The 12,967-nt window shown below is 32.4% G+C and overlaps 1 protein-coding gene across 3 annotated transcripts; it reads left to right on the top strand.

Moving 5' to 3' along the window:
- The first annotated feature begins 10,589 nt into the window (after positions 1 to 10,589).
- Positions 10,590 to 12,659, top strand: LOC18589077 (WAT1-related protein At4g30420-like). Of its 3 annotated transcripts, XM_088810125.1 has the most exons (7): positions 10,590 to 10,858; positions 10,961 to 11,029; positions 11,167 to 11,293; positions 11,395 to 11,613; positions 11,689 to 11,847; positions 11,953 to 12,104; positions 12,245 to 12,659. In XM_088810125.1, exons 1-7 carry the CDS (start codon positions 10,677 to 10,679, stop codon positions 12,474 to 12,476), a joined length of 1,140 nt encoding a protein of 379 aa, XP_088666251.1. In that variant the 5' UTR covers positions 10,590 to 10,676; the 3' UTR covers positions 12,477 to 12,659. The 3 variants fall into 3 exon arrangements, with proteins under 3 accessions (XP_088666251.1, XP_088666250.1, XP_088666248.1); XM_088810124.1 differs by lacking the exons at positions 11,395 to 11,613; positions 11,689 to 11,847 and having other exon boundaries at positions 10,590 to 10,855; positions 11,167 to 11,304; positions 11,849 to 12,104; positions 12,245 to 12,469; XM_088810122.1 differs by lacking the exons at positions 11,395 to 11,613; positions 11,689 to 11,847 and having other exon boundaries at positions 11,167 to 11,304; positions 11,849 to 12,104; positions 12,245 to 12,469.
- Positions 12,660 to 12,967: the final 308 nt, after the last annotated feature.

The raw sequence follows: 12,967 nt of genomic DNA, 5'->3' as shown, positions 1-12,967 counted from the left end.
AATTTATTCCATCCCATGAAAACAATTATAATTCAATTAAAATGATTTTCAAGGCTTATGTTTCTCATAAAATTTGGCTCATGCCAAAACTCATCCTCGGGGATACTTGATCGTCATCAAAGCATCCACTCGAGTCCGCCAAGGCTATTAAAACAACTTATTCATATAAAACAGTCGTTTCTTGGCATTGGCTGAATCTCAATTTCACGTGGTGGTAAAGCGTGAAGTGGACTCAAACACCTCCATAAGAGTTACCCTATGCGCCTCTCCCATAGAGATAAATATTTTTCTTGTTGTTTTACTCATAAACAAGCTAAACTAACACTAAACACTAACATAACTCAAAATCAAATTTATCTAACAACTTTCTCTCTCTAAACCCATATAACCAGAATTGAAATCATCCTCAAATCACATGATTCAACCATGGAAAATGATGGGAAATGCATGGGAAAGGTAAAGCACAAGACAAATTTAAGAAATGTTACCTTTTTTTCACTTGATTTTTGAATTTCCACCAATTTTTCCTTTAAATTTCTTGGCTAGGGTTTTATTTTCTCCTTTCTCTCTCTTGTTTCTTGCTTGGCTGAATGTTGAAGAAGAAGAATGGGTTATGGGCTGATTTTTTTATGCCTTTTTATTAGTTTAATGAAATAATATTATTTTATTCATATTTTGAATATTTTATTAATTCTTTTTTTTTTCTAGCCATCCACTTGTCCTACTTTTTCCACCACTCATTCCCTTTGGCTTATCCAAGTCTTAAGTGAAATTTTCAGATTTTTCCAAAGTTTTGGTGGAGTAAATTTTTCAAAATTATACTTTTACCTCCGAACTTTTCAAAAATTACATTTTTACCCCAAAAATTGAAAATTTGCCATAATGCATAATTTTCACTCCTCATACTCATTTCACACTCCAAATAATTAAATTTGATCAAAATCCTTTCAAAAATTAAATTTTCGATTTCGGATGGCAAAATTACCATTTTACCCCTATACTCTAAAAATACCGAAAACTCATATTTTTCACTGCTAAATCTTCCAATTGTACTTCAATACTCATATCATACTCAAACACGTCAAATGGGGCTAAGAAAATCTTTTCTAAAAATTTTCATTTTGTCCTCAAATTGCAAAATGATCATTTTGCCCCTAACCGGTCAATTTTCCAGATTGACTCCAAATCGGACTTCGAATTCTGAATTACCATTTTGAGTCATGCCTGGACTGTGACATTCTCAATTTCATCTTTAAGATCTCGATTTTATCTTATTCGATGTTTAATCGACTTAATTGTACTTCTAGGGGCAATATCGTCTTTTGTCAATTTCTCGGGCTTTCTCAATATACAAACATTCTATCAAGTATGTGAATGACACCGTAATTACTTTATAGAGCAAGGTTTGACAAGAGTGCACTGAGCACCACTAACCTATCAAAACTAATATTCTCCTGAATCTCCACTAATTTCGGAACCAAGAAAATCATAAACTTTTATTTTTTTTATAGTTCTTCTACCTCTACTCTAAGTTCATTCTTCTTTTGTTTCCAATAAAATTTTTTTCTTTTTAATAGAGAATGAAATTAAAATTTGAATTTAACTTTTTAAATAGTAGATACATATAATTTTCAGTAAGTTAAATATTGAATTAAAATCAACCAAAATAAAAAACCACAGTTGGTAAAAGACATAAATTCAAATCATTAACATTTTGATAAAATTTTGAAAAGAAAGCAAACTTGTCAAACACGACCATTGTACCACCAAATTGGAGGAGAAGGCTTTTAACGTTGGGATTTTTAGGATTTTCCTTTTGGGAAATAATTAGAGAGAAAGAAGAAAAAGAGAAGAAACAGTGAAATAACTAGTGAAGGTATTAAGAAAATGGAATGGGAAAGAACCAAAAAAAAAAGAAAGCTAAATGTGCCTTATATCGTGTTGGTACGTGTGCTTATGCAGCTCTTTGGTCCAAGTTAGTTATATGATTGAATCAACCCTTTGGTCCAGGTTAAAAAAATAGATTGAATCAACTCTTAGAGTCCCCGAAATGGATTCTCAATTTATAGAATCTATCTCAAAAAGGACTAAAGCACACCATTTCAGACCATGTCCTATTCTCTTAGAGTCCGTTTAGTAACCGAAAAATAACTTATTGAAGGACAATTTTTCTATGTAAAATATTTTACATAAAAATTTAAAGTATTTTGTTATTCGGATAAATTGTCGAAAGCATTTTTTATTGTTTGTATCATCTAGTGGAAAATATTGTACCATCACTGGTGAAGTTATTTGGGTGTTAAAATGATAAAGGAGTTGATTACAAAACAATGGTGCCATTCGGTTTTCACATTAAAATTAAGAATGAAAATGAAAATGGAAAAAATGAATAATTATATTTTTCAAAGTATTTAACCACATATTATAATGAAAGTAAGCTCTAATTGTAAACAAAATTTCCATCTCATTATTCTTTCTATCATAAGGTTATAAAAATATCAATATTCATCAATTATGTAAAACATTCAAAACCTATATTTATAAATGTATATTCATTAAATTATGGTCACTGAAATATTTTTTGTTATAATTATTAGTAAGATTTATTTAATTTGTAAATAAAAATATTAATTTTATTGAATGATTTCATTAAAAATATTTTTTAAAATTTTAATAATATTTAATAATTTAAATATTAATATTTTAAGTTAATATTTTAATGTTAAATATTAATATTTTTAATTTTATAATATTTTAAGTTAAATATTCATATTCATCAAACCTATATGGCTAAGCTTAGTATAAGAGTAGTTTTTTTGTTCCCTGCAAAATGTCTTACGCCTCTCAAAGATGTAAGACATTTTACGTGGTTAATTGGTATTTTTTCTGTTGACTCATAAAATGTTTTACATCTAGAATAAATTTTTCGTTTTCTAAACAAGTATAAGTCTTGAAAATGTTTTCCAAAAAATATTTTATATAAAACGAATGCACCCTTAATCTCAAAAGTGATTGATTAGGACCCATGCCCTTTTTACTTTTCTTAATTGTTGGCTATAGGATAAAAATTTCAATATTGTAGTCTCTAGATGAATGAACTTTGTTAGATGTTCAATGAAGATTGGGTTTCTGATCGAAAGTGAAAAAAGATGCTCAAGTGGATGTTCCTTTCTAAAGTAGTGGAATAAAGACGTATTCGACAACTTGGACAATGTGGTAAATCAATTCAAAGAACACTACCTAAAATTCAGGCTTTATTGACAGAAATGTTTCCGTTAATAATACTCTATTGGTAAATGCCAATCGATTAACGATGGAATTCTAACGAATAGCATCTATGCAATTCTCTAGTAGAACAGCGACAAAAAATGCCAACGAAACATCTTCCATCGGTACTCGATCGATGTTTATTGTTAGAGCGAAGCCTACCAATAATATACTATATCTGTCGATATAGAAAGTACTGACAGAGGTGCCGATGGGATTTCCAAAAAGGCTGATGGAATTTTTGTCAATTGGAAAGGTAAACTCAAACATCCATCACACTTGCTGACGGAATACTCCGTCATTATTTTCAGTCAATAATTGTAGAATAAAGCATTCGGGGATAGAAACATAGCAATGGATATACTGATGGAATTTCGAAAATGCCAACAAAATTTTCATCAGTTGGGAAAAGTAAAGTCAAACGTTAATCAAACATCAATCACCCTTTCTGACGGAGTCATCTGTAGCTAACTTCCATTCGGAAATAAAAAATAAAGCATCTAGAGTAAGAAATTAGCAACAAAACTGTCAACGGGATTTTTGTTGATCTTGAAAGGTAAACTTAGACATCAATCAAACGTCAATCACGCTTGGTAACAAAATAATCCATTGTTACTTCCGTTGGTAAATGGAATATGAAGCATCAAGGGTCTAAAACACAACAATGGAAATATTGACGAAATTTTGGTCGATAATGCCTACCCTAAACGTCAAAAGGCTACCATCAAAATTTTCAAAATGTTGACTAATTTTCCGTTGGAGAAAGTATTGTCATACATCAATCAAATGTCAACCACGAGTACCAAAAAAATTTTGCGTCGATAATTTCATTGGTAAATTTAATCATATAACTAACTTGATTGCCTTCCCTCCCGTTTGTTCTTTTCTTTTATTCTCCCTTTCTTTGTCCCCCTTAGGCCCGACCTTTCTCGACCTACGTCCCCAGAGCCTGTCCTTGTCACTTAACCATTGCTGGCCGTCACTGGCACATGGACCCAACAGGTTGGGCTCGTTAGACCCATGCAAACCTTATAGTTTATAACTTGATAGGTCATAGCATACTTGTACCTGCTATCCATGGCACCAAGTATTAACACATCACGTATAAATACATGCATAACACACCTAGTGTAGTATCACAATGAATATATCCACATGGGTCCAAGTGACCCTCAATATAGTGTGGCAAAGCAGTTAGTTACGTGCCCACACCTATATAAAAATATATACATCAACATAAAATCCTCAAATTATATATGCCACCTTGTGGCTATGACCAGTTTATGCACAAATATCACAAATAGTCGAAAGACCAACGCAATACTCGTACAATAAAGGACTTTGGTGAAAAGTGTGTTAGCTTTAAAATTATTATAGTTTTGATTATGACAAAATGATCAAATTTGCTTGAGCTTTATTGAGTAATTCTTGAAGATTTCTTTAAATTATTTAACTCTCATACACTTGTTCTTACATTGACACAAGCTTGACTCTTTAAGTTATTAAACTATATCTATAAGCTTGAATGACTTAGGTGTATGAGTGCTTATGATTCTCATTCATTAAAGTTTGATTTAAAGATTAAAATAAAATCTTGATGCACTCATTAAGGAGGAGTTTTGAATATCTTGTTTAATGATGAAAAAAAAAAAAAGAGAGAAGGAATATTAAATCAAATAGAGTTAAATAGGTCTTCATGTTTAATTTATGTGTGTGATGCTCAGTTTTGGTTTTGTTTAATATTATGGAAAGAAAAGTAGATGCATTGACTAAGGGACAGCACCTCATTATGCATAAAGATTTGAAGCATTCATACTGAGCATAGACATTGCATTCTTAATCTTGGAGTATTTTGTGATCATATAAAATAAAAGATAGAGAATGTTGACTCTATATGTTTTTGATGATAGCAAAATATTCCCGCTCATTTGTGTCAAATACCTTTACTTTAGTGTGCAGGAAATTAATATATGAAATTAATTAATTAAACTCTTCAAAGAGTATATCAAAAGAAAAAAAAGGGATAAAAATAACAAGATGCAATAGTCTAACAAGGAGGAAGCTTATTGGTGAAACAAAGAAAAACGTTGGTTGACCAAGTTTCAAATTGGAGAAATGGTGGGCTGAAGATTTTGAGAAACAGAACCAACTTAGTCGACCAAGTCAGTTGATTAAGTGCTCTCTGCCAAGATCTGCAAACCAGAAACAGAATCAACTTAGTCCATCAAATCAGTCGACTAAGAGCTCTCTGTCTGCAATTTGAATTAGAGCACTACAAGATAGATTAACGACTAGAACTCATCCTTAACTGTTTTCAACGACCATATATTGTCAAACTGCCATCAAAGTTGCATCTCCAAGTATAAAAGGGTCTCTCAACAATTAAAAACAAGTTTTTGGAAGCCTCGAATGAGATTTAAGCTATAGAAAGTAGAAAAACCAGAAAAGTTTCACTGTACTTGTCTGCACTTAAACGCCTACTCTTTGCATTTGTATTTAGCACTCAATCTTGTACCAATCAGATCATCCAGTGATCATAGGTACTTTCTTTTACTACTTCTCTTGTATTCTTAGAGTGAGGGAGTCACTCTAAGGGGTTGTTCAAGCTTGATTGTTAAAGGTTGTGGTTGAGCCTTGGAAAACCACTTTGAGTTTTAGTTGAGCTCGTGAAAAACTAGTGTAAACGGTTGTGACTGAGCCTGGTAAAAGCCATTGTAAAAGCTTGGTGGAAGCTTATGAATTTCACCAGTTGTTAGTGAGTTTGTGAGAAAATCCTTAGTTGGATAATCAAGGTAGTGGATGTAGGTCTTGGATCGAACCACTCTAAATTGATGTGCATTTTATACTCTATTTTTGTTTTCTTAAGTTCTGAAAATTAGTTTCCAATCTTGTCAAGAGCCAAATTGTGCTATTTACCCCCCTCTAGCACATATTATAGGGACCAACAAAGTGGCTACTGAAGGCCATCATAGTTACCTACCAACTGACATATTCGGGTGGAACTCCCAACTCTATGATCTAGCTACTCTTTAATCTAAAAGTCAAAACATGCATTTTGAAAATGGTAAGCATAAACTCAATAAGGGATATACAAAGGGAATAGACAATTTAACAAGGAGGCTTTTATTAAAAGTTATGCATTTTTCCTTTAGAAATCATGCAATTTAATTTAAAACCAAATCAATGGAGGCAATTATAACATTTAAGTGCTTTCCAATACTTATAACTTAAAAATAGCCAAAGCTCAACCATAACGCCATATAAACACCTCACTTTTTACAACAACTACTCTTTATCAAAATCAATTAAAACAACTATATCATAAACATGCAGTGGAGTATGCTAGTGAAGTACTATATAATCATAATAAGTCCTGATGACATTTATCTCAAGGATAGTGCCATTATCCACTACCGTAATTATCTAGGGTGTATGCCAAGTAGTGAACTCGTATAAAAGTGGTACAGTGGCTCAAGCCAATGACTATGATAAACACTTGTGCCATCCTTCAGCCACAAGGCTAGCATCATTATCCATGCCCTCTGCTAGCTATGTGCTCTCACCATTGTGCACAATGTCCAGCGATACTATCGCTAGTATAGGTACCTCACTTAATTTACTCCATCAAAACATTTGCCTTATAATTTTAGTCTATATCAAAATCAAAACACATGGCATTTAGTGTTGCTACGCCTTTCAGTATAGATAAAAATATCATTTCATGATAGTCAAACCACATGACACATAGCGTTGCTACTGTGCCTCTTAGCATAGTTATTATTATCGTACAATATGCGATACATATAGTACAATATGTTACAATACAATACTAATAAAAAACAATACGTATCTATAGCTATATCGCATTTTATCAAGTATCGAAAGCGTATTGTACAACAAACAATACGTATCTTACGATATAGGGGCATATCGTATAATACAATTGATACACTTTTGTTATAAAGCTTAATTCTAATTAATTATCAAAAATTTTATTTTTTATTATTTTTTTGAGTTGAAACATGAAAAATTACATTTTATGAGTTTCAATCTTTAGATTTTAAACAAAAAATACTAAAAAAATTCAAGTTCCTTTTAATTTCAACATGTTATTTTTTAATTAATAAATTAATGTGAAAAAATATATATTTTATTTAAAATTTTATATTATTAAGAAATATGTTGAGAGTTTAAATTAAAATAATAATAATCATCATTCCAATTTATGCCTTATAATATTCAATTCTGTTAAAAAAATAAGATTTCGATATATGATAGTATCTCGATTTAACAACTATGCTTTTTAGTATAAATAAAACTATCATTTCGTCATATTCAAACCACATGACATGCAGTGTTGCTACCGTGCCCCTCAATATAGATAAAAATATCATTTTATCATATTCAAACCACGTAACATGTAGCATTGCTATAAAATATATATATGGGGAGGGATCCACTTACACCAAAAGCGAAGCCGAAAATTTTCAATGGAATGGGAATTCTATTTCGTGTCTATTCTAGATGAAGGCCCGTTCTCTAATTTGGTTCAAATTATGAGGAGGAATAACCGTTCTGATCAAAAAGTCTATTATGGGTTTAATCAAAATGGCCATTCTTCTTTTCGCCATAGTATTAGCTATTTTTTAACTTAGCAATAGAAATACTATTCTATGGAACATTTTATTTCTAAAAAAAGAAAAAATTTATCCCAAGCGTAGGAGAGCGAATAGAGCCAACGACCAAATTTCAACCATCATCGATGGTTGTAAAATTACTAAATTACGTAAACCAAAAGTTATGACTGTTGCAGGTGACAAAATGGGCTTCTAATGGTCAAACTTGATTGAGAAAGACCAATGAGGGGAGCCAAATAGTTAAATCTATTGCTATTAGTCACGATGGCACATCACTGGCTCAGGTCTAAGCGGCTCAATCTTCCCATTGCAAGGTTATAATGATGTGCCAGTGGTTGGATTTGGTCACCAGCAGCATCTAGGTGCTTTGTCGGATACCATATTCTATCACTGATCAATTGGAAAAGAAGAAAGAAAAGAAGGAAAAGAGAAAAAAGACAAAGAAGAAATAGAGAGTAAAACGAAAGAATTATAATGAAAATAGTATTAAAATTTTAATTGATCAAAAATAAAAATTTTAATTTATAATAAAATAATATTTTTATAATAAATTATGATTATTTTAATAAAAAGATAAATCAGTCTTTTATATTTATTCCAATCTTGTGCTTTGAGCTAACCAAACATATTAATACTATTCTTATATATTCCAATCCAATTAACCAAACATTATAATAACTATTGGTATAATGTTTGAAAAAATCCATAAACTATTCAAGAAAGTTCAAATAAGTTCTTTTTTTCTATTACATATAATTAAGCCCATATATTTTTATTTTAAATCTAATAAATTCTTATAACTAACGACTGATAAATTGTTAGTAATCAGAAACAGATCAACAATGCGATATGAATTACAAAAAGATGGGCCTCATTGGAATCTTGAAAATTGTTTCATGTCTTGCGGATGCAAGAAATGTCACATTATCATTACCTTTTCAGGCTGGACCTATTATGATTGTAATCTACATTCTATGACCCTCGGGGACCATATTGTTATTTTGTGGTTGATCTTACTTGGAAAGTTGCACTTTACTACTAGATTTAACTATGTACATCCTGCATTTGACTATGAGTGATCTTGATGGTAAATTGCTGTTGTTTCTGTTATTTTTATGTCTATTAGTATAAACTAGATAAATATATCATTAATTCCTGAAGACTATGGAGAAGTAAAAAAAATTATTTATTATTTTATACTCACATGATGTTGACATGGCAATGATGTAGATGATGTAAAAGTCATATGATCATGTTATCATGTTAAGTCAGTATGTCACATTATCATCTATTATAACATGTCAGTATACTACATTAGCGTCATGTAGCATAGAATAACAAGTGACATTTTGATTAAATATAGTTAATCAATTATAGGTAATAAAAGTTTATTTGACTTAAAATAAAAATACAAAGTATTAATTTAACATAAAAAAATAAAAAATTATTTGAATTTTTTTAAATAGTTCAAGAATTTTTATAAATATTATATAATAACTATTTTATTCTATTTCTTCACCCTTCTATATTTTCTTTCTCAAACAATAAATCATTTATATTAATAATCAAACCATTACAACTTACACATCTCACGAGGATGGTGAAACCTAAAATCAGTAGTACACCTTTCAATATCCAGTAGGCACAAAACAGAAGTTAAACTCAACTTCCCACCTTCACAGATAGGAGGAAGTTTAGAAACTATTAGCTAAAAGAGACAAGAGCATAATCACCATACCGCATAAAAGAAACTCTCACTTCCCATTTGAAATTTATCATCTCTCCATAGTCTCTGAACCCTTCTCTCCTTAATTTTCTCAAGCTTAGTTTCCCCGATATTCAGTTGTCACCCCTTCATAAATTGCGCAGAGCTCTGTCTTCATTGCCAATCTCAACGAGTACTCTAGATAAGTCCTTGCAGATCCTTTAAAACAAGCAATCTATTTTACAAGATAATTATTGCATTTTTTTTCATTCTTTGAACCAAAGGTGCCGTAAATATTTTTAACAAACTAATAATTGATAAATAAATTAGCCGACCATAAAAGATCCCACTCGGGAGTCACCTATACGCTCTTAGCAGTTGCATTCAAAGATACCTTTTCATGTTCTGATTATTTAGTTGGGTATAATAATAATAATAATAATATTATTATTATTATTATTATTATTAGGTCTTTAAGATTTGGGCTTGGATTGGTTATCGAAATCTGAAGACAAAAGAACAGGCAGGCTTAATGACAGTGTTTGCATGTGGCGAAAGCCGATAATTTATTGCTGCTTGGCAGAACAGACGAAGTTGAAACGTGGATTTGCATGTGGTCTCTGTTGGCAGTGATAGGTCATTAATCTGGGGTTGGACTCTCGCTCATCTAGGAAAAACAGATACTAGCTCAGCTTGAATCGACAAATCTTTGTCCCCAACTCAGCTGGTACTCGCATATTCCGCTCCTTAATTTCTGTTGTTTCAATTACTAGCTTAATCACCATGTTTGCACCTAGCACAATATTCTCGTTTGTATTATAAAAAAATTCCCATTTCCCACGACTCTGAATTAAATTTTTTACTTTGAGTTATTACAATAAAATTTCTATAAATTAATATTTGATAAATTAATAATTATTTTACTGCCCTTTTATGGCTAGGATCATCACAACTTTTGCCAACACTTGAACAACCTTTTTTTAGTTTTGCTGGCTTTATTCTCCCCTTCTCTCACATCTGTTATTGTTATTAGAGAGAACGAAATCGCTGTCAAGGGCAATAGAGATATGGGTGGGTGGGAAGATTACAAGCCGGCAATGGCTATGGTTGGATTACAGATCTGTTATGCAGGCGTTGCACTCGCCACAAGGGCTGCTTTGTTGCAAGGAATGAGTCCTCGAGTCCTTGTAGTTTACAGGCAAGCCGTGGCAACTTTGGCAGTTGCACCAATAGCTTATGTCTCGAGGTGGTACGATTTTCAACATATATATGGAGTTATAAACTCTCTCTCTCAAACAAGCATGTATGGTATGTATATTAATTAATCATCTCACCTTACCTTTGTATGCAGGCGAATATCAGGTGGATCTTCTATGGGATTAAGAAGCTTTTCTTTGATGTTTTTGGCCTCACTAATCGGGTAATTTTCTGAGTCTATTTTCCTTGCTTTTCCTTCTTATCTATATCTTTTTCCTACTTTGGATATATGAAATTGAGTTCGTTTTCCTAAGGTCAAATCTTTATACAGTTCTTCTTGTTTGCACTGACCTGGCACAGGGTGACAATCAATCAGAATATCTACTATGAGGGTTTATATTTGGCCACTTCATCAATGGCAAGTGCCATGGCTAATCTAGTCCCCGCCATCACTTTTTTAATGGCATCGATTGTTGGATACGAGATTGCTCAAAACAAGTATGTCTCCTCAACCATCGCATAGAAATATTCATTTACCGTTTCTTCTTGTTTTTTCCCCCTTTTCTGTAAATCTATAGATTAGAAAAGGTGAATATTCGAAGCTTGAGAAGTATTGCCAAAATAGTTGGCACGGTGATCTGTGTCGCTGGAGCCATTTTCATGGCATTGCTTAGGGGCCCCAAGCTACTTAACGCACAATCTTTACCAGCAAAATCTATTTTTGGATCGGAAGGCGAGCACTGGTTGCTGGGTTGTCTATTTCTCTTTGGAAGCGCTTCTTGCTGGTCTCTTTGGCTGATTTTGCAGGTATTTGGATCCAATAGTTCTCTTCACTTGTCTGACATTTCAATCACTAATATATATTATTATAATTTCTGACAGGTTCCTACTTCAGCCAGCTACCCTGACCTCGTTTCTTTATCCTCCTGGATGTGTTTCTTTGGAACATTGCAGTCAGCAGCAGTTACACTGTTTTTAGAACCAGACCTGGAAGCATGGACACTTCATTCCAATATTGAGCTTTTTTGTTGTCTCCTTGCAGTATGTACTTTGATTTCCAACCGAAAGAAGAATTCTGGTCACTAACCTTTATACAATGCAAATTACATCCTTATGGAGTACTAACCAGGACTGCCATATCCATAGGGAATCTTAGGATCCGGGATCTCATTTTTCGTTCAAGCCTGGTGCATTGCACAAAGAGGCCCCCTCTTCTCTGCCATGTTCAATCCTTTATGTACGGTCATTGTGACCATATCGGCTGCTTTGCTCTTGCACGAGGAAATTTATTTGGGCAGGTAAATTTATAATTTTAGATTTTAACAACATGAAGGATATAAATCCCAGATTCTCCACAAAGTTTCTTCTTATTTTTATTTCCTATCTTCTCATATCCTGGTATTTGTAATGGTTAATTTCTGTTTCTGTTTCATTTCAGCCTGATAGGTGCAGTTGGTGTAATTGGTGGCTTATATGTTGTGCTATGGGGAAAGGCCAAAGACCTTCAAGTGATCAATAGAAAAACAGATCCAGAGTCACAAAATGATCAGAAATCATCAACCAGGAAGACAATTCTGATAGATTGGTCTCTGCAGACAAGTTATAAACTTGACTTGGAAGAACCCCTTTTGTGTGAAAAAGCTACCAATACGAATGAAAATAAGCCATAACGTATCGTATAGGAAATGATCTGGCCAGTGGCCACTAGTATTTTAAAAGTAAGCTAGCTTAAGTAGTATTTGTTTTTCCCCTTACAGGATTTGGTCGATAATTTTCAATATACCGCAAACTGAGCTACATCACTATTTTGTGGTCACTTTTTATTTGGTTAATCAACAATTAATGTTTTTCTCTGGTACAGGGTTAATCAACAATGTTGATTAAAAGCTGAAATTTGTAAATTTCAGTTTTATATGCTAATGCAATGGTTTTAAATTACCCTACTTCTGCATTACCGCAAGCAGCCAAAGCAGAGACAACAAGATTGGACTCTTAAAAATTGTGCTTTACTCCTAAGATTGTAATCTATAACCAGTAAATTTATGAGAGAAAACAACATACTTAAAGTCCACCTCTGACTCCAATAGAAGCATGAGGACCATATATATTATATATATTCTCTCATAAGCCGATCGAGGCTATCCAAAACTCCTTTCGGTGT

This window comes from Theobroma cacao, chromosome 9 (genome assembly GCF_053813885.1).
Source record: "Theobroma cacao isolate CCN51 chromosome 9, ASM5381388v1, whole genome shotgun sequence".
Taxonomy (NCBI): domain Eukaryota; kingdom Viridiplantae; phylum Streptophyta; class Magnoliopsida; order Malvales; family Malvaceae; genus Theobroma; species Theobroma cacao.
The sequence above is the reverse complement of the archived record's forward strand: the minus strand, read 5'-3'. Positions and strand labels throughout refer to the sequence as shown.